This window comes from Patagioenas fasciata, chromosome 9, assembly GCF_037038585.1.
Source record: "Patagioenas fasciata isolate bPatFas1 chromosome 9, bPatFas1.hap1, whole genome shotgun sequence".
Lineage (NCBI taxonomy): Eukaryota > Metazoa > Chordata > Aves > Columbiformes > Columbidae > Patagioenas > Patagioenas fasciata.
The window spans coordinates 26200647-26218708 of NC_092528.1; the positions used below are offsets into that span (position 1 = coordinate 26200647).

The window sequence follows — 18062 nt, forward strand, 5'->3', positions numbered from 1 at the left end:
TCCTCCCCTCACTGCTCCCCAGTCAGGATAACAGTGGAAGGCAGTGGTGCTGGCAGGGGACAGCGAGTGCCCCGGTCACCTTTTCATCCCGGCACTTCAGGACCTTTTCCTCTCTTTGTGACGCAGTTTGGCTCCATTACCCCGGCCTTGGCCCCCGGCCATGTCCTGGGGTCTGAAGTTATGGATTCAGCAGCCGGAGAAATCAGCCCAGTGGGACGTGGTGTGGGAGGACTCTTGGCCCGTCTCCACGGCGTAGGCAGAGCACGAGGATTTCTTTCCCAGCACCTCACCAGGCACCCAGTGCAGGGACCCCTTCCAGCAGGTTTGCCCTTCTCCCTGGCTCCCTGTCTGGATGCTAAGGGACCTCTCTTGGTGCCAACAGCTCCAACAAGCCCCCAAAAGCCAGGCAGCACCCTAGAGAGCAGAGGGGCAATGCTGGGATGCAAATAGCATCCCACCCTGACCAGCTGTCCGGGCTCAGCCTCCAGCCCCAGTCCAGCCTGTCCCAGCCCCTGCAAGCTGGCAGACAGCCGGGTGATCCCAGGGTGGCTTTCCCCATCCTGTACAGCTGCTGGATCCTTCCCAGAGAGGTGACGATCCAGAGAGCCCAGGAACTATCCCCAGGTTTGGCAACCCACAGCCCCATGCATCCCCTTCCAGCCATTCCTGTGCCAGCACAGGCTGCCAGCAAGAAGCAAGGATCAGCCGAAAATAACCCCCAACAAGCAACATGGCTATTTTCTTAATTAATTCAGTTTTCAATCTCCCGGCGAGGTGACTTACTTAGGCTAATAATTGCTTCAGTTGGATTTTATCTGGCTAATTAATCAGTTAATAAATGACTTTGCTGCAGGGGGACAGACGCTGCGGCTGTCTCCTTAGCTTGGGACTGAAAAAACACAGGGAAGGAGCACAGCCCACGGGATTTCCACGGCCCCACAGCTGCCTCGGCAGTTTTGGGAGTATTATGGGGCAGAGAGCACCAAAGCAGGGACCCCCAGACTGTTGGAGTGGCAAGCTGTCCTCAGGAATGTCTGCAGTGGCCCCTGCCAGGAGGGGACAGCCCAGAACCAGTCTCTCCGCTGCGAAACTTTTGGGATGCAGCCAGTTTTTCTCACCAGTACCTCTGCTAGATGGTGAAGCTGAAAACTGCTGAAGGCAACTTGGAAAAGAAAAGAAGTTGTCATCTTTGTCATGGAAAACATGGGATTCCCCTTTGTTACAAGTGTGTGCTGCTCTGTCAGTGCCACCACAGGCGAGGCGGGGAGAGCTGGTGTGCTGACAGCCCTGGGATGGGGCTCAGGTGGGAGAAGGAGGTTTTTCTCCCCTGCCTCCTTCCCAGAGCCACCCCAGCCTCCATCTTGGCATGCTCTGGATGTGAAGTGGTCGTGGAGCATCTTTCAGAGACTTTGGGCACTGCAAGGTCCCTGGGTTGCAAATCCTCGGAGGCCACCAGGACCGTTGGTGCCCTGAGGCACAGCGGTACCACGGGCTTCAGGTCTCCTTTCTGTCAGTCGCCAGGGTGGCTTTTGTGGATGGGCCAGCTCAGTCCCAGCTATAAAAGCCCAGCCAGGCTGAGTCCCCTCCTCCCAGCAGCACTGGGGGTCCCACCACAGGAGCTAGGTCTGGTGTAGGGTGGTGGGGTGGTTCAGGCTCTACAGACAGGTTGCAGGAAGGGACATGGGCACCCCAGCCTGTGGGGGACACTGGGGGTGTGTAATGAAGGATGAGGGGTCCCAGGTTCAAGGGGAGCTAGCTGTACAGGTTATCCCAAAGGGCTGCAGTACTGAAGAGCGAGGAGCTGGGAGCAGGAGGCTTGGAAGTCCATGGGAATGCCAGCCCTGCAGGTCCTGGCCAGGTGAAGAGCAGCACTCACGTCCTCCTTGTCCCTCGCCACTCCAGTGCCACACCAGCACATGGGAACACCGTCTGCAGGTCCGTGCGGAGCTGCGGGGAGAGGACAGCCATGAAACCTCACTGAGGGGGTCTCCTACTCCCACTCCCCTAATAGGAAGAGCCTGATCCTCAACCATGGCAGCTAAAGGAACCCTTCTAAAAGGGCTCCAGGTGACATTCAATGTGACAACCAGCCATTCCCTTCCTGCTGACTGCCGCCCCCCGCCCTGGCTGTCTGGACCATGGCTGGCAGACACAAAGTGGCATCACCCTCCTGGCACACCTCACCTTGGACAACACCAGCTCCTGCACCGTGGTGTTCCCCAGATCCAGGGGGACGGTCAGCCGCAGCGACAGAAAGAGGTGAGATGCACCTAGGGACAAAAACACCCTTTTGGTTACTGCCCATGAGGCTTTGGCTGCATCAAAGGATCTGAAGGGGTCTCTCTGCCTGATCGCTGGCACAGACATGGAACATCCTCTCAGATTAATCATGTCATGGACACCCTGCATTCTCAGGAGAACAACACTGCACCTATACAGCAAACCACACATCCCAGAGAGAACCAATGCCCACATACTGAAAGCACAACAAAAGCCCAAAGCCACCAGTGCTGGGAGAGTGGCAATGGCCATGGGGCACTGCACTTACTGGTGTTGGACATGGTGGTGGGGCAGGTGGGCAGAGTTGTTGGCAGGTCTCCAGTGGTGCTGAGGGTAACTTCTGGGGTCTGGGCTGAGCTGGTGCCGGGGGAAGAGGGCTCCATGCCTGGGCAAAGCAATGTTACGTTAGCACTGTCTGCAGAGGCACAGGATGCTCCTTCAGCTGGGGACAGATCAAGACTAAATGAAGGCACCAATGGGAAGGTACCCATGTACCTGCCCAGCATCCCCACAGGGATTTGTCACCCTGACCGTGCCCTTGCCCTCCAGGGACCCCATGGCTGCACTCACCCGTGACTGCATTGGGGGTCTCAGGTGCTGTTGGGGTGCCTGAGGTCAGCCCTGTAGTCAAGGTGGAAATGTCAAGGGTGGTCCCAGCCGTGGTCCCCGTCAGCTGGCTGGGAGCACGGGTGCTTCTGGGGACACTTGTGATGGTATTAGGAGTGGCTGTGGTGTTTGCCAGGGTTGTCAAGGGCTCAGATGAAGCAGCTGTCAGTGCTGGTGTGGTGGGAGGTGAGGTGCTGCTGGTCCCCAGGGACGTGCTGGAATTCTCTGGGGTGGAGGCTCCCGTTTCAGGGCTGGAGGGAGGGACGGTGCCTGCAGTGCTGGATTCAGCAGTGGGCAGCAGTGCTGAGGTCTCCATGGGCGTCAGGGAGGTACAGTGAGTTGGGGACATGGTCGCTGTCACATCCATGGCAGTGATACCTGAAAAGAAGTTGGAGAACGAAGTGCACAAGGGTTGGCTGTGAAAGGCTGAGACTCTGGCTGTGCCAGGGACGGTGCAGCATCACCACCAGCATGAGGTCCCCAAGGGACCCAGAACTACACATCAGCCAGGGAATGTCAGGAGCAGGGATTCACCATCCTGCGTAGATCAAACACAGAGATCCCGAGTGGGCTTCAGAAAGCGGGGTGATGTAAATCCCCCAGCCTGACAAAACAGGAACAAACCACGCGCATCACTGGTCTCGGGGCAGAAACTCCTGCAGGCGCCAGCGCTAAGACCCATTCCACCACCTTCACCCATCCCTGGAGGAAGTCGGACAAACCTGTCTGACGGGAAGAGCCGTGCAGGAACTGGTGACCGTGAGATGGGCTGGAACTGCAGGAGCAACAGTTTATACAAACCTCTCTGCTGCAGATAGACAGGAACTGATAGCATGGGGTGTAAACAATGGCAATGGGGGAAGCAGCCCCACAGAGGGGGGGCATAGAGGAACAATCCCAGTTTGCAGCTCAGGGCAAGTTGTTAGAGACGTGCAGCGACCCATGAAAGCTCTGCGGGGGGGTTGAAGAACACAGGAAGGCTGCCCTCCTCTGTCTGCACAGACCTGTGTCTGGGGAAGCTCAGGCATCCATAACCCTCTCCAAAATCACACACAAACCAGCCTGGCTGCCCAGGTCACTGCTGAGGGATGTCTGTGAAGTGGTACCTTTGAGATGCCAGGCTGGATTCACTGGTGATCCCAGCATAAACCTAGTGAGTCTGGAGTTCTGCTCACATGGGGATGGGGATCCAGGCCATGAGCTGCCATCTGCTTTCAACCAGTCCCTCCAGAAATTCCCCAAAATCCCAGCAACCCCTCCCTCCTCAAGCTGCTACAGGCAGCAGCTGGTTAAATAATAATGTGGAGAAGGGCAAAGGTCTGATCTCAGCCCATGCCCAGGTGGGTGTCTGCACTGAAGGGCTTCATCTTCACACAAAGGAGGGGCTGTAAGTCCCTCTACTTCCCATTTAGCAAACAGCAGCTGCAGTATTTCACCCCCCACACCCCAGAGGCGCCTGTGGCAGGCAAAGCACCCCAGGGGTCGAAGTTCCCAGCTCACCACCCACCCCGTGAACATCGCATCCCGCTCAGTGCTTACCCAGCAAGAGGTGCATCACGGCGAGGCTCAGCAGCAGCAGGGGCAGCCCCCCCCTCTGCCCAGCCATGTCCGGGTGGGCGGGAGACGATGCCCCTTCACAGGCACCGCTCCGAGTGCTCCCCGCAGCCCCAGCACTGGGTTTTCAGGGTCTCCTTTGCCCAGTAGATGAGGAGCATCCAGGTGGGTCCTTTTACTCCCCAGGTGTTGGCAGTGAAGCGGAGGCTTCCACCCAACACGGACACTCCCAGAGACCGGTATGATGCTGAGCAGACATCAGCTGCTCGGCTGGACCCAGAGCAGCCACAAGCAGCAGGCAGGGCAGACCAGACCAGCAGGGCCACCACTGCAGCAGACCAGGTACCTGCCTACTGAAGGGACAGTGATGAAGGGAACAAACCCAGGGAAGCAGCGAGGTTGCCTGGGACTGTCCTCGCACTCCACCACAAGAGTGATGTTAAGTGGCTCCCAGCACCAACACTCCTGGGAGAAAACAGCCTGCTCTGCCTGAGCCGAGGAGATGGCCGAGAGAACAGATGGCGCTCAGGAAGGGCGTGCTCCGGGCTGAGGGTTTGTTCCCTGGGCTGTCTGTACAAGCATCACTTCCCCGTGTCACAGCATGTCACTGCTGAAGTGCGCTACCGACAGCCGGAGCCACTTCCTTCTTCTCAGGGTCAGGGACAAGACCAGTCTGAGGCACCCGCAGGCACTGGGCCAGGGGACAGGCAGGCTGGAGGACTGCCAGGGCACAGCCACCCTGCTGCTGTACAGGTACCCTGGGGCACTGCCAGGGCACAGGCACGCTGAGGGCATCACCGGGGTACAGGCGCTCTGCTGGGGTGCGCCCCCACTGTATGCATTAGGCCAGAGTGCAGGTACTCTGTCAGGAAACAGTGGCTGTCCTGGGGTACAGGGACGCTGGGGACACGTGCGTGGCGAAGAGTAGCGGGGCTGGTTACAGTCTCCCACCCCTGTTCGGATGCACAGAGGGCGGTGTCACCAGGGTACAGGTGTAGCCCCAGGGCACAGACTCCTGCAGACACCACTGGGGTACAGCCGCGCTGCTGGGGCACAGGCGCCCAGGGAGCGGCACTGCTGGGGTGCAGCCACACTCCTGGGGTGCAGTCTGACCTCAGGGTGCAGTCACACTCCCAGGGTGCAGTCTGACCGCAGGGTCCTGGGGTGCACTCTGTGGGATACGGTCGCACAGAAGCACAGCCAGTGTCTGCCCAGGGATGCCACGCAGACAGGGTGGCTGCCACAGGGCCAGAAAACCGGGCGCCTGGTGGGAGATCCCGTGGGGATTTGTCACCCTGACCCTGCCCTCCAGGCATCGGGCAGCTGCACTCACCTGTGGTGGCACTGGGAGGCTCAGGTGCTGTTGGGGTGGAGGTGTCAGGGCTGGTCCCAGCTGGCTGGCTGGGGGTGCTCTCAGGAACTCCTGTGCTGATGTCGGGGGCAGCCGTGGTGTCTGCCGGGGTCATTGAGGGCTCAGCCAAAGAGGCTGTTGGTGCTGGTGCAGTGGGAGAAGAGGCATTGCTGGTCCCCATGGGTGTGCTGCCAAGCAGTGTGGTCACAGGTGGTCCTTGGTGAGTTCTGGTGCTGAGCGCAGTGCCCACCCAGGTTGGGGAAAGAAGAGTGGAGGTGGGGGGAGGTAGCGTGCTTGTTTGGACTTCAAACAAGGTGGTGGTCAGGGCTGAGCTGGTCCCCACAGATATGATGATGGTCGTGTCAGCACTGGTGGGTGTCGTGGCCATGGGGGTTGGCGTCGGGGTGCTGGTGGTGAGCCCCATCCCTGTTGGGGTGCCAGTGGTGAGCCCCAGCTCTGTTGGGGTGGGGTCAGGCTGCATTGTGGTGCCAGCCAGTGAGCCCAGAGTGCTGTGGGCTGTGCTGCCCCTCTCCTCCGGTGTGGTGATGCTGGAGGCTGCTGTGCTGCTCCCTGGGGGCATTGCAGTGCTGGTTGAGAAGGAATCTGTCAGCACCTCTGGGGTGGAGGTTTCAGGGCTGGAGGGAGGGACGGTGCCTGCAGTGGTGGAGGTACTGGTGGACAGCAGTGCTGTGGTCCCCGTGGGCATCAAGGAGGTTGGGTGAGTCAGGGACACAGTTGATGCCACATTTGTGACAGTAGTTCCTGTAAAGAGGTAGGAGAGTGATGCACACAAAGGCTGGTGGTGAAAGGCTGAGACTGTGGCTGTGCCAGGGACGGTGCAGCACCACCAACAGTATGAGATCCCTGAGCTACCCATCAGCTGTGGAGCATCGGGAGTAAGAATTCACTGTCTCACATGGATCAAACACATGGATCCCCTGCATGGCAATGTGATCATCAGCAATCCAGGGGACGTAAATCCCCCAGCCTCAAGAAACAGGAACAAACCACGGGTATCACCAGTCTCAAAGCAGCACTGTCTGCAGAGGTGCAGGATGCTCCTTCAGCTGGGGACAGATCAAGACTAAATGAAGGCACCAATGGGAAGGTACCCATGTACCTGCCCAGTATCCCCACAGGGATTTGTCACCCTGGCCATGCCCCTGCCCTCCAGGGACCCTGTGGCTGCACTCACCTGTGATTGCATTGGGGGTCTCAGGTGCTGCTGGGGTGCCTGAGGTCAGCCCTGTAGTCAAGGTGGAAATGTCAAGGGTGGTCCCAGCCGTGGTCCCCGTCAGCTGGCTGGGAACACGGGTGCTTCTGGGAACACTTGTGATGGTATTGGGGGTGGCTGTGGTGTTTGCCAGGGTTGTCAAGGGCTCAGATGAAGCAGCTGTCGGTGCTGGTGTGGTGGGAGGTGAGGTGCTGCTGGTCCCTAGGGACGTGCTGGAATTCTCTGGCGTGGAGGCTCCCGTTTCAGGGCTGGAGGAAGGGACGGTGCCTGCAGTGCTGGATTCAGCAGTGGGCAGCAGTGCTGAGGTCTCCATGGGCGTCAGGGAGGTAGGGTGAGTTGGGGACATGGTCGCTGTCACATCCATGGCAGTGATACCTGAAAAGAAGTTGGAGAACGAAGTGCACAAGGGTTGGCTGTGAAAGGCTGAGACTCTGGCTGTGCCAGGGACGGTGCAGCATCACCACCAGCATGAGGTCCTCAAGGGACCCAGAGCTACACATCAGCCAGGGAATGTCAGGAGCAGGGATTCACCATCCTGCGTAGATCAAACACAGAGATCCCGAGTGGGCTTCAGAAAGTGGGGTGATGTAAATCCCCCAGCCTGACAAAACAGGAACAAACCACGCGCATCACTGGTCTCGGGGCAGAAACTCCTGTAGGCGCCAGCGCTAAGACCCATTCCACCACCTTCACCCATCCCTGGAGGAAGTCGGACAAACCTGTCTGACGGAAAGAGCCGTGCAGGAACTGGTGACCGTGAGATGGGCTGGAACTGCAGGAGCAACAGTTTATACAAAGCTCTCTGCTGCAGATAAGAACTTATGGTGTGGGGTGTAAACAATGGCAATGGGGGAAGCAGCCCCACAGAGGGGGTCATAGGGGAACAAATCCCAACTTGCAGCTTAGGGAGAGCTGTGACCTGTGAAAGCTCTGAGGGGGTTGAGGGATGTGGGCAAAAGGGGCCTGTGGCTGTAGCTCAAGTCTTGCAGGAGGTACAAGCCCCGGGTTTATTCTGTGTGTTTGGCTCAACGCTAGTCTTGCTTTGTGTCAAATCCAAACACCAGGATGGCATTTGCAGTTTTTCAGGCCCACAACATCCTGGTGATGTTGCCATGCAGGCAGCATGTTTGGTGCTTCTGAGTAAAAGCAACAAGCCCAGCCTGGACTAAGGGTCAGCAAGGGGGTCCAGATGGGGGCCAAGGTCTTCTCTGCCCAGTTGGAGACGTGAGAGAAGCAGAAGAAACAAAGCCAAGCTTGTTGCTCCAGTGCTGCAAAGCGCAGCCCTGGAACGTGGCTAAGATGTTTGAGAGCAACAGCACCCAGAGTGTGTCACCTCTGTGGGTGAAGCCACCCCAGGGCCACCTACCACCATGGGGAATGATGCTCCCCGCTCACCACCCACCCCACGGAGAGCACGGCATCCCGCTCAGCCCTTACCCAGCGTGAAGTCCAACACAGCGAGGCTCAGCAGCAGCAGGGGCAGGGGCAGCCCTTTTCTGTGCCCAGCCATGTCCAGAGCCAGCACCCCCACTCCTTGCGTGGCGACAAGTCCCTGCATCTAGGGGACAGAGGGCGAGGGGATGGTGCCAGCAGGGAACCACGCTGTGGAGTGATGGCAGAAGGTGGCGGGAGCCACTTCCTCGTTCCCGGGGCAGGGAGGGGAGGCAACAACTGGCACTGCCACCCCTCCTCGGGGGCCGGGGCTGCGCCGATGTCCCCGGCGCGCCCGTGGGCGCGCCGGGGACATCGGCGCAGCCCCGGCCCCCGGGAAGGGAGGAGAGGGGGGACCATACCGGGTGCTGGATCCACGCCCCTTCTCCAATAGCCACGCCCATGACCACACCCATAGCCACGCCCCGTGTTGTATAACGTTCGGAGGACCGCGTGGCTGCACGGTAGGGAGCGGGGATTCGGATCCAGACTCGGGTCCCCGAACCGGACCAGGATGCTCACGGCAGCGGGCACCAGGAGCTGAGTCCGGTCTCGTTTCTCTTCTCAGCGGCCCCACGCAACCACGCTGCTCCGGGCGGTCCTAAGGATGCGGCGGGGCCGAGGGAAGCGAAAAGCTGAGGCCACGGAGCTACCACGCGTGTCTCGGAGGAGGAAGGAGGAGGAAGAGGATGCGGTGCAGGAGGCCCGGCGGAGGACGGCCCCGTCCGTGCGGGAGTTCAAGTACAACAAAAAGCGGGTCCGGCTGATCTCGCAGGGCTCGGACCTGAAGGAGGACGCTCAGTGCATCCTTTACTGGATGTTCCGGGACCAGCGAGTGCAAGGTGGGAATCAGCTGGCGGAGAAACGTTGGAAACCGGGCTCCCACGGGTGGCGAAAGCGTTGGCTCCTCCCTACTGTAGCCCTTGGTGCTGGTGCCCCCCTCTGCTGGGAAGGGACAACTGGAGGCGGGGAGAGGCTCCTCTTGGGAAACTCCACCTCCTTCCCCGCCGCAGAGCATCCCTCTGACACAGCCCTGTGCGCTTTCTCCCCAGATAACTGGGCTTTCCTCTATGCCCAGCGCCTGGCCCTCAAACAGGAGCTGCCTCTGCATGTCTGCTTCTGCCTGGTGCCCAAATTCCTGGATGCCACCATCCGCCACTACGACTTCATGCTGAAGGGCCTGCAGGAGGTGTCTGAGGTACAGCTGTTGTGGGGATGTCCACGCTGGGTGGGACAAGGCTCACAGGGAAGGGAGGAGGTAGATCTGCCCCTTCAGCAGATGATGATGAGACGGGGTCTGCGGAGGTGCAGACCATCCCATAGCCCTTTACCTCTCCCTGCAGGAGTGTGCAGAGCTGAACATCCCCTTCCACTTGCTGCTGGGCTACCCCAAGGATGTGCTGCCCACGTTCGTGGTGGAGCGTGGTGTGGGTGGGCTGGTGACAGACTTCAGCCCCCTCCGCCTCCCCCGACAGTGGGTGGAGGACATCAGGGAGCGGTTGCCAGAGGATGTGCCGTTTGCACAGGTGGGTGCCCATGCTCTGGGAGGGGAAAACTCTGGCTGGTAAGACAAGGGAGAACCTTGTCTCCCGTGTTTCACGCCTGCAGAGGTACCCTGGAGTGACCTGAGCAGGGACCATTTGCTTCTCTTGCTCATGTCCTCTGTGGCTTTGCTTCCCAGGTTGATGCCCACAACATCGTGCCTTGCTGGGTCGCCTCCCCCAAGCAGGAGTACAGTGCCTGGACCATCCGGGGCAAGATCCACGCTCAGCTCCCTGAGTTCCTCACCGAGTTCCCCCCTGTCATTTGTCACCCGTATCCCCCGTCCTGCCCGGCAGAGGTACCAGCAAAAGATATCTTCACACCCCCCTAACAGCCAGCCCTGGAGAGTTTCAAAGCTGCTTTGTGGTCCTGGGAGGGGATGGCAGGAGATGGGGACAGCATCCTGCCTGAGGGCACGCAGAAGTGGTGCAGAGCTGGGGATGTCCCAGGAAAGGGAGGTTCCCACCTCATTCATTCAGTTCCCACATCTCAGGGCTAGTTAAGAGGAGAAGGCTGGTGTGATCTGGGGACTTGCTGGTTGGGGACATCCAGGAGACATAACACTCAGGGCAGCCCTGGCTGAAGCGCATCTACAAATATAGTCACGCTGCTTGGTTGCCACCCAGCCCATCGCTTGGGAGGCCTGTTATTCCAGCTTGCAGGTGGACCGCACTGTGAAGGAGGTGGAGTGGGCGACCCCTGGCACGGCTGCAGGGCTGGCTGTGCTGCAGTCCTTCATCGCGGAGAGGCTCAAATACTTTGGCTCCCACCGGAACAACCCCAACAAGGAGGCGCTCAGCAACCTGTCCCCGTGGTTCCACTTTGGTGAGTGTTCCAGGCTTCCCACCCCTCACGGCAGCTCAGACCAGCAGCCCAACTTGCTCCTTCCCCAACTCCCCAGGCCAAGTTTCCACCCAACGAGCCATCCTGGAGGTGCAGAAACAGCGGGGCAAGTACAAGGAGTCAGTGGATGTGTTCGTGGAGGAGGCTGTGGTGCGGCGGGAGCTGGCTGAAAACTTCTGCTACTACAATGAGAACTACGACAGTGTTCAAGGTAGCATCCCAGGTCGGGTGGGCAATGCTCGGGGCCAGGCTGGTACCCAACTGGTCATGCCAACTTGACAATCTTGTTTCTGCTGAGGGGGTCCAATCAGGTGTTATGTGTCAACATTTGGTAGCTTCTGCAGGGAGAACAGGAGCTGGTTGATGTCCTTTTCAAGGCTGGTGCCTCCAAGGGCCTGGTGTCCTCAGTAGCCCAATTCCCCATCCCTTCCTTGGGGACCTGCAGGAGCAGGTTGCTTAGTGTTGCTCCTCATCTCTTTTGCTCACAGGTGCCTATGACTGGGCACAAACCACCCTGAAGCTCCACTCCAAAGACAAGAGGCCTTTTCTCTACAAGCTGCAGGAGCTGGAGCAGGGGACCACGCACGACCCACTCTGGAACGCTGCCCAGGTAATGTCCTCTGTGTCCCCCTCTTAAAACAGCATTTTCCTGAGGGGCAGAGGTGAGCTGGCACGGACTGACCCCCATGACTGTCCCTGTCTCCCCAGCTCCAAATGGTCCAGGAGGGCAAGATGCACGGCTTCCTGCGGATGTACTGGGCAAAGAAGATCCTGGAGTGGACTCGCTCCCCCGAGGAGGCCCTGCAGTTTGCCATCTACCTCAACGACCGCTATGAGCTGGATGGGAGGGACCCCAATGGATACGTAGGCAAGCTGCAGGAGGGGAGCACGGGGTGCGAGGGTCTTACATCTGATGGCCAAGGTCACGGGGGGGCAGAGGGGTCAGCCATGCTTGTGCTCTTCACCCACATCCCACTTGCCCTCGGGCTGCCTCCAAGCAAGGGGGAAGGCTGATGCTCTGTCCTCTCGCCCACAGGCTGCCTCTGGTCCATCTGTGGCATCCACGATCATGGCTGGACAGAGCGGGCTGTCTTCGGGAAGATCCGCTACATGAACTACGCTGGCTGCAAGCGCAAGTTTGACGTGGGCCAGTTTGAGCGTCGCTACACCCCCCACAAGCTCTCCCAGTGACGGGCTCGTGCCCCTCGGTGCCGGGGGCAGACGTGCCTTTGCCAAGGTGCCAGCTGGTACCTCATCCCCTGGCCAGAGATTGCCCTGGGCTTGGTTGGAGGTCTCAGTGTAACAGCAGCAAGCGTTGGGGTTTTGCAGGTCTTTTCTCTGCCATCATCCCCTGCTCGAGCTGCTGTGCTGGGGCAGCTGCTGGAACCCCATGTGGATATGCAGGGTCCTCCTGCTGCCATGGGTTTGCTGGTGGCTGCGAGACCCCATCCCCAGCATGCCCATGCCTGCCAGAAACATTTTCTACAACCACTGTGCTTGGGAGTAAGCCTAAGCTTACCATCAGTCACCATTGCTGCTGTTACCCACAGCTTAGCTTTAGGCTGAGCAGGGCTTTTCTGGGGAAAAGCCCCCAGAAACTGGCTCCTTGTGCTGTTCTTCCCCCAGGGCAGCCCTGGTTTGCTCTGTGCAGGGCCAGCACTGTGCTTCCTTCAACAGTTGTTTTAAAGTTTCCAGTTTGTACCTCCTGTGTCTGTGGTGTTTATAGGGCAATGCAGGACGCTGCTGCGAGGGGAGAACCCTGCTGCGTAGGGCAGGCACCTCTGCCAGCAGCAAAGTGGGGCTCCAGAAGGGGACAGGCATCATGAATAGCCCCTTACTCAGGGGCTTGTACCTCCTGCCCTGGCTCCACTGGGCAGTTTGCAGGGGGAGGCCACAAACCAGCCCCTCCCAGTGACATCTGGTGATGCATCACCAGTCACACAAGTTGTCCCCCCATCTGCCATCAGCTCCCTCCCTGCCCCAGGGGCCAACAGACACTGCAGCACTGGCCCCAAGTGCGGGGACACCCACCATTACCCCACCTGAAATGATGCCATGACACAACCAGGCCCCGTATTAACTTAGTTTATTAGGGACGGCATTTTCATTGCTCTCCTGTGCAACAGTCCTGGGGGGAGGGCTCCAGTTGGTGGCTGGGGCAGCCCCTCACTCTCACTGCCTTGACCAGTTCCAGTGTTAGTTGTAGCGCTTGGTGCTGGGCACAACCCTGCCCTGGAGCCCTCGCCTGGGTTTGTAAGTCCTGCTGCTTCCAGCCAAAGTCCATGGTGGAGGGTGGAAACCACAAATAAACCAAAATCCCTTCACTCTTCTCTAAATATACTCAGTGCTTCTAGAAAGGGACACAGGCAGCCTCCCAGCTGCTGTCCCGTAACAGTAAAGTGCTTCAAACAAAACAGGGTGATAGAGGTGTGCTGCAGAGGCAGCTCCAGGGAAGGGGATGCCAGATACAGGTGGCAGTGGGAAGGTTCAGCTTGGGGTCAGATAGGACCAAGGCAGAGCAGCCTCCGGCAGCCCTAGGGCTTGCAGAGATGGAGAGTGAGCAGGAGAGAAGCTGCTCCCCTTGGGAAAACAATCAGGAGCAAGGCAGAAGGAGGCAAAACCCCAGGCCAACAAGTAGGGAGCTGAATCCCCTCTCCTGAGCTCGATGCGGCTTTGTCAGGATGCCACGGAGCACAGGAGACGCTGCCATGCAGCAGTTTGACCCCAACAGCAAGGCTGGCAGCCACCCTCCCCAGCCCAGCCCTGCGGTCACCTCTCCTGGTCCCAGCCTCTTCCTCCTGACCCTGCCACCCTCCCCAGGGACAGCCCAGGAGGAGTCACATCCCAGCATCCAGCCAGGGCAGATGCTGCCCAAGCCACTGCCCCTGGATGCCCCCTGCCAGCGTATTGCTCGCCAGTCCCTCAGCACCCTTTTGCACTTACACAGGCCACACCATCCTTCCAAACACCTCTGCCACCCCACATCCCACCCATGCTAAGGTGGTGCAGGGTGCCCACCTGTGCCATGGGCTAAAACGTTGCACTGCAAGGGATGCTGCGAGGGGCCAACCCTTTGCAGCACCCCAGTGCTAAATCCCTCTCCCCCATTGCACCCCCCATTGGGAGCGGGCTGTCTGACCACCCCGCTGCACTGCAGCCGGGCAGCCCTGAGGCTCTGCCTGGCTCAGGGACCCCTCTCCCAAGGGCAGCAGGAGATCTGCTGGGAGAGGGGACATCTGGTGAATGCCAGCCCCATCCAGGGGTGAGGAACCAGGAGCAGGGCAGCCCTGGAGGCTTTTACACCAGTGAGTCCCAAGCAGATCGCATGCTCCCTAAAGAGGCATTTCAAGCAGCATCTCCTTGGGTGAGAACACACAGTTAAAAATACAAACAACCACATTAAAAAAATAAAACCAAATCCAGCAGATTAAAAACCAAAAATCAACCTAAAAGAATAAACCGAGACAGAGGCGGGGGGCATGCGGCCAGAGGGCTGAGCCTTGACCCACATCCCGATGGGTCTCGGGCAAAAGGCAGCTGCACACAAGGCAGGTCCTGGTGCCACCAGAGTGAGGTCCCATGTCACCCTTGGAGGAGGACATGTCCTCCTGAGAGCACAGCAGACTGACATCATGAGAAGGAAGTGGGGTTAGAAGCCCCTCTTACCGCATCCTCCAGCCATTGGGCTCTGTCTCCACCAAAAGCCCAGCAGCACCGGGCCCCTTGTGCGGCTGCTCTGGGGATGATGCCCCTTGGCAGCACCTGCTGCGGGTGAGAGCAGGGAAAGCAGCTCAGCACAGAGAGGTGAGGCAGAAATCTGGTTTTCACCACTGCCACCTCCTATTCTCTGATCCTAGAGAGAGAGCAACTGCTCTCTGGCAGTGTCCCAAGGCAGATTTGAGAAGGGGAACTGTTAAACGTACAACCAACCCCAAACCTCCACCATCCCTTCGTGCACACCCCCCCAGCAGCAGGACAGGGAATCAGAGGACTCTCAGAGCTGATTTCCCTGCTCTGAGGAGCAGATGTGGCCAGCTGATGAGCAGAACGTGCCGACCCTTCGGGGGATGCTGCCAGGGAGGAGGGCGCAGGGACTGGCAGCACAGCCCTGCCTGGTCCAGCAAGAGGGACTGCTTGGAAATGTCCCTGTTCTGCCTGCAGGACAGGCAGGAGCAGCCGCGTTTCCCCATGCAAAGGCATCAGGGAGCACGAGTGGTACCTGGAGCAGACCCAGATGATGGAAGATGCCCCTTCCCCAGCCCAGCACTACTGCATGGGGAATAGCAGATCCCTTTGAAACAGCACTCCAGGCCTGGATGATCCTCCTCATCTCAAGTTCATGTGGCTCAGTCTCTGGTGACAAAGGCCATGCACGTAAATAAATCCATGATCTGCTCCTCTGCTGCAACAAGCTCATGTGGCTGCCACAGTCTCTGGCTGCTCCAGCTCGTCTTCATAGTCAGAGACGTAGGACTCCGTGCTCTGCTTGGCCAGCAGCTCTCTCCGGGCTTGGAGCCGCTCACAGCGGGGACAACGGGTGGGCTTGAAGCAGGACTTGTGGTAGCAGGCTTTGCACTCTGTGGGGGAGACAGGGAGACACGGCTGAGGGCTGGCAAGGGCTGACCCAGACCACTCGGCACTCCACACCCCGGGGAGGGATGCTCCAGGCTCGTCCAGGAGGACATTTCAAACCAAAGCCATGGCAGAACAAGCACCAGAAGCAGGGATGCAGCACTGTTTTGGTCACAGCAAGAAGTCACACTGCAGGGTCCCTGCACCAGCTTGCAAAGCCTTCGGGAGCACAGGCAGGAGGCTTCAGACTCTGCATAAGGTCCCTCCCCAAACTTTCCTGATTCTCCAAGGAAACAGCGATTGTGCCTAGAGTTTCCTCTGGCACTGTGCTCACCAAACCAAGGCTTGCATTTTGTCAGGAGCCATTTCAAGCCAGTTCAGAGTTCGGTCCCAGGCTGCTCTGCTTGGCCATTAGTACTGGGTGTTATCAAGGATGTCTCCTGAAGGGGCTCGGAGATTTCTTGGCAGGCAGGAGGGCACAGAGGCGAAGCCTTCAGGCTTTCTCTGCTCACACAGCACGGTCAGGAAGAGACCTACACACTCCACCCTGCCAGCAGCTCTGGACAAACACCATTCTAATGCTGATCTGCTGCTGTGATAACGTGCAGAGACACAGGCCATGCACAGGGGCTGGCTCTGGCTCTGCACCTTTTGCTGGCACGAATGCCACTCAAAACTGAAGAGGCAGATGCTGCTGGCCCCAGGGTCTGTCCTCTCCCTACTTCTCCCCAGCATCTCACCTTCACACGTCCTGCACTTGTTGAGCTCAAAGGGGAAGATGATGTCACGGTCATTCTGGCAGAACTCGCAGATGAAGCCTTTGCCTTGGCACAGCTAGAAGGAGAATAAGTGCAGAAAAAAAAGCTAAATGATCCTCATCTCACTGGCAAGCAGGGCAGGAGGCAGAGCAGAGCAGCAGGACACAGTGCCCTGCTCCAGCCACATGGGACAGCCCTTCTGCAGCACAGAGCACAGCAAGGCAGAATCAACATGTGTCAGGGGCAAGGGAGAGCCAAAGTGGGTAAAAGAAACAACCCACACATGCTGGGTAGCAGCTCTGTGGAGCAGGCAGGAGCAGCTAGCACTGAATCAGTTAATTCGGTGGCTCCCCATCGGTTATCTCTGCAGCAGAGCCTGCTCCAAAGCGTGATCCCCAGGGTGAGGAGCGTTCAGGAGGCAGACGAGGAGGCCTTACCATGCACTTCTCCACGTGCAGGCTGCCTGCCTTCAGCAGCTCCGTCAGCCGAGGAACCAGGTCCCCCTTCTTCGTGGCGCTGAGGTCGCTCAGCGAGTAGAGGTGCAAATCCTCCGTCAAGTGGCCGGGCACCGCATCAAAGGAGTCCAGGAGGCTGCAGGATGGAGAAACCAGAGCTCAGAGCAAAGTGACTCCACCAAGCCCCTCTCTCCACTGGTGCTGCTCTCCCTCCCCCTGCACTCCCCACTCCCCCCGTTGCTCATCACACCGTCTGCACAGATCCCCAGTGCAAACTGCCACAGGACAGATCCCAGACAGCAAAACAGCTTCATCTCACAGCCCAGGACTCACTCTTTAGCTAGCCGACAGGTCTTAAACATGTTCTTCATGTGGAAAAGCTGGATTCGCAGCAGCTGGAGAGGAAGGTGGGAATACAAGAATCAGTAAACAGAGCATGGTCCTTTGCCAAGCAGGTCTTCTCCATTTCTGTGCTGGTGAAACAACCGCAGCTCTTCAGCTGCTGCTACCCAAATGTTTACACCACACAGGGCAAAGTGAGCAGAACCATCATCACGTGCCCCAGGAAATAAACCAAAGCCCAGCTGGACACCAGGCAGAAATTCCTTCTGAAATTCCTGCATTACCGGACAAAGAACAAGATGTGAATGGAAACACATGGTGCTGCGGTTTTAAGCCTCAAAATTGGAAATATCCGCTTTTCCTCAGCTTCCTTGGAATATGATTAACAATTGGCAGCCACCCACCTCACCCAAACCCCACTCAGGAAAGGGTGGAAAAGGTCTTACCCACACTTGGTTGAGGGACTTCACTTTCCGGTACAGGGCAGGATTGATATCCTGCACGTTGAAGAGCGGGTCGCTCCAGATCTTGCTCAGCAGATCTTTGGAGAAGTTGCTCACGTAGTACTTGCTGAAGTCCCACTTGCGCAGGATGCGGCTGGGGATGACGGTCTGGGCATTCTCATGGCAGCACTGGCAGAAATACTTCCCCAGGTACTCGCAGTACCGCAGCCGCTTGATGTAATCTGGCCAAGCCCAAGAGGACAGGGAGGTCAGCTGAGGCATGGGGTCTGCCCAGCCATATACCAGATTCCCACCATTGCTCAGTATTCTGCCCTGCCAGTACCTCCTCCAGCCTCAGGGTGTTCAACAGTTGCATCTGCAAGCAGCTCTGCTGACTGAAAAAACCTTTGGACCACAGTCTGGTCCCATGCAGCCACATCTACCTACACATTCAGGCTGGGCAAAGAGTTGTGCTGCTGCACCCACAGCAGAACCTGCCGAGAGCTTTAGGACCCCAGCAAATGACTTTGTCTTAGAATAGTCAACATCTGAAACACCCTCTAAAGGGCTGGCTGGCTGCTCTTTGCTTCTACCAGCTTCATGACCTTCTGGGGAAGGTGATTCCTCTGCAGGTGATGCACAGCGAAGTGC

The 18062-nt window shown here is 58.4% G+C and overlaps 4 protein-coding genes across 12 annotated transcripts in view; 2 read left to right on the top strand and 2 right to left on the bottom strand.

Annotated features, from left to right (window-relative positions):
• Positions 1 to 733: 733 nt before the first annotated feature.
• Positions 734 to 8723, bottom strand: LOC136105251 (uncharacterized). Of its 3 annotated transcripts, XM_065844922.2 has the most exons (7): positions 8463 to 8723; positions 6987 to 7400; positions 5774 to 6553; positions 2851 to 3264; positions 2549 to 2665; positions 2185 to 2270; positions 734 to 1947 (listed from the first exon to the last, which is right to left on the bottom strand). In XM_065844922.2, exons 1-7 carry the CDS (start codon positions 8581 to 8583, stop codon positions 1873 to 1875), a joined length of 2007 nt encoding a protein of 668 aa, XP_065700994.1. In that variant the 5' UTR covers positions 8584 to 8723; the 3' UTR covers positions 734 to 1872. The 3 variants fall into 3 exon arrangements, with proteins under 3 accessions (XP_065700994.1, XP_071668798.1, XP_071668799.1); XM_071812697.1 differs by lacking the exon at positions 2549 to 2665; XM_071812698.1 differs by lacking the exons at positions 734 to 1947; positions 2185 to 2270; positions 2549 to 2665; positions 2851 to 3264 and adding an exon at positions 4491 to 5393.
• LOC136105252 (deoxyribodipyrimidine photo-lyase-like) lies at positions 5100 to 12542 on the top strand. 2 transcript variants are annotated; one of them, XM_065844923.2, is made up of 11 exons: positions 5106 to 5193; positions 8851 to 8920; positions 9025 to 9298; positions 9509 to 9654; positions 9800 to 9982; positions 10138 to 10296; positions 10625 to 10823; positions 10900 to 11052; positions 11330 to 11451; positions 11550 to 11709; positions 11878 to 12542. In XM_065844923.2, the coding sequence occupies exons 3-11, from the start codon at positions 9064 to 9066 to the stop codon at positions 12030 to 12032; spliced, it is 1512 nt and encodes a 503-aa protein (XP_065700995.2). In that variant the 5' UTR covers positions 5106 to 5193; positions 8851 to 8920; positions 9025 to 9063; the 3' UTR covers positions 12033 to 12542. The 2 variants fall into 2 exon arrangements, with proteins under 2 accessions (XP_071668800.1, XP_065700995.2); XM_071812699.1 differs by lacking the exon at positions 8851 to 8920 and having other exon boundaries at positions 5100 to 5193.
• A 369-nt stretch (positions 12543 to 12911) lies between these two features.
• The window catches only part of RUBCN (rubicon autophagy regulator), a 32070-nt gene continuing 26919 nt past the window's right edge, over positions 12912 to 18062 (bottom strand). For all 6 annotated transcript variants that reach the window (XM_071812686.1, XM_071812685.1, XM_065844752.2 and 3 more), the window contains 5 exons: positions 17415 to 17653; positions 16960 to 17021; positions 16609 to 16762; positions 16154 to 16247; positions 12912 to 15418 (listed from right to left, as the gene is read on the bottom strand). In XM_071812686.1, the coding sequence (XP_071668787.1) occupies positions 15255 to 15418; positions 16154 to 16247; positions 16609 to 16762; positions 16960 to 17021; positions 17415 to 17653 (713 nt within the window). In that variant the 3' untranslated portion in view covers positions 12912 to 15254. The remainder of the gene's footprint in view (positions 15419 to 16153; positions 16248 to 16608; positions 16763 to 16959; positions 17022 to 17414; positions 17654 to 18062) is intronic.
• Positions 14930 to 18062, top strand: part of RPL35A (ribosomal protein L35a) — a 136133-nt gene continuing 133000 nt past the window's right edge. Inside the window, exon 1 of the mRNA XM_071812703.1 lies at positions 14930 to 14933. The gene's annotated coding sequence lies outside the window, so the exon portion shown is untranslated. The remainder of the gene's footprint in view (positions 14934 to 18062) is intronic.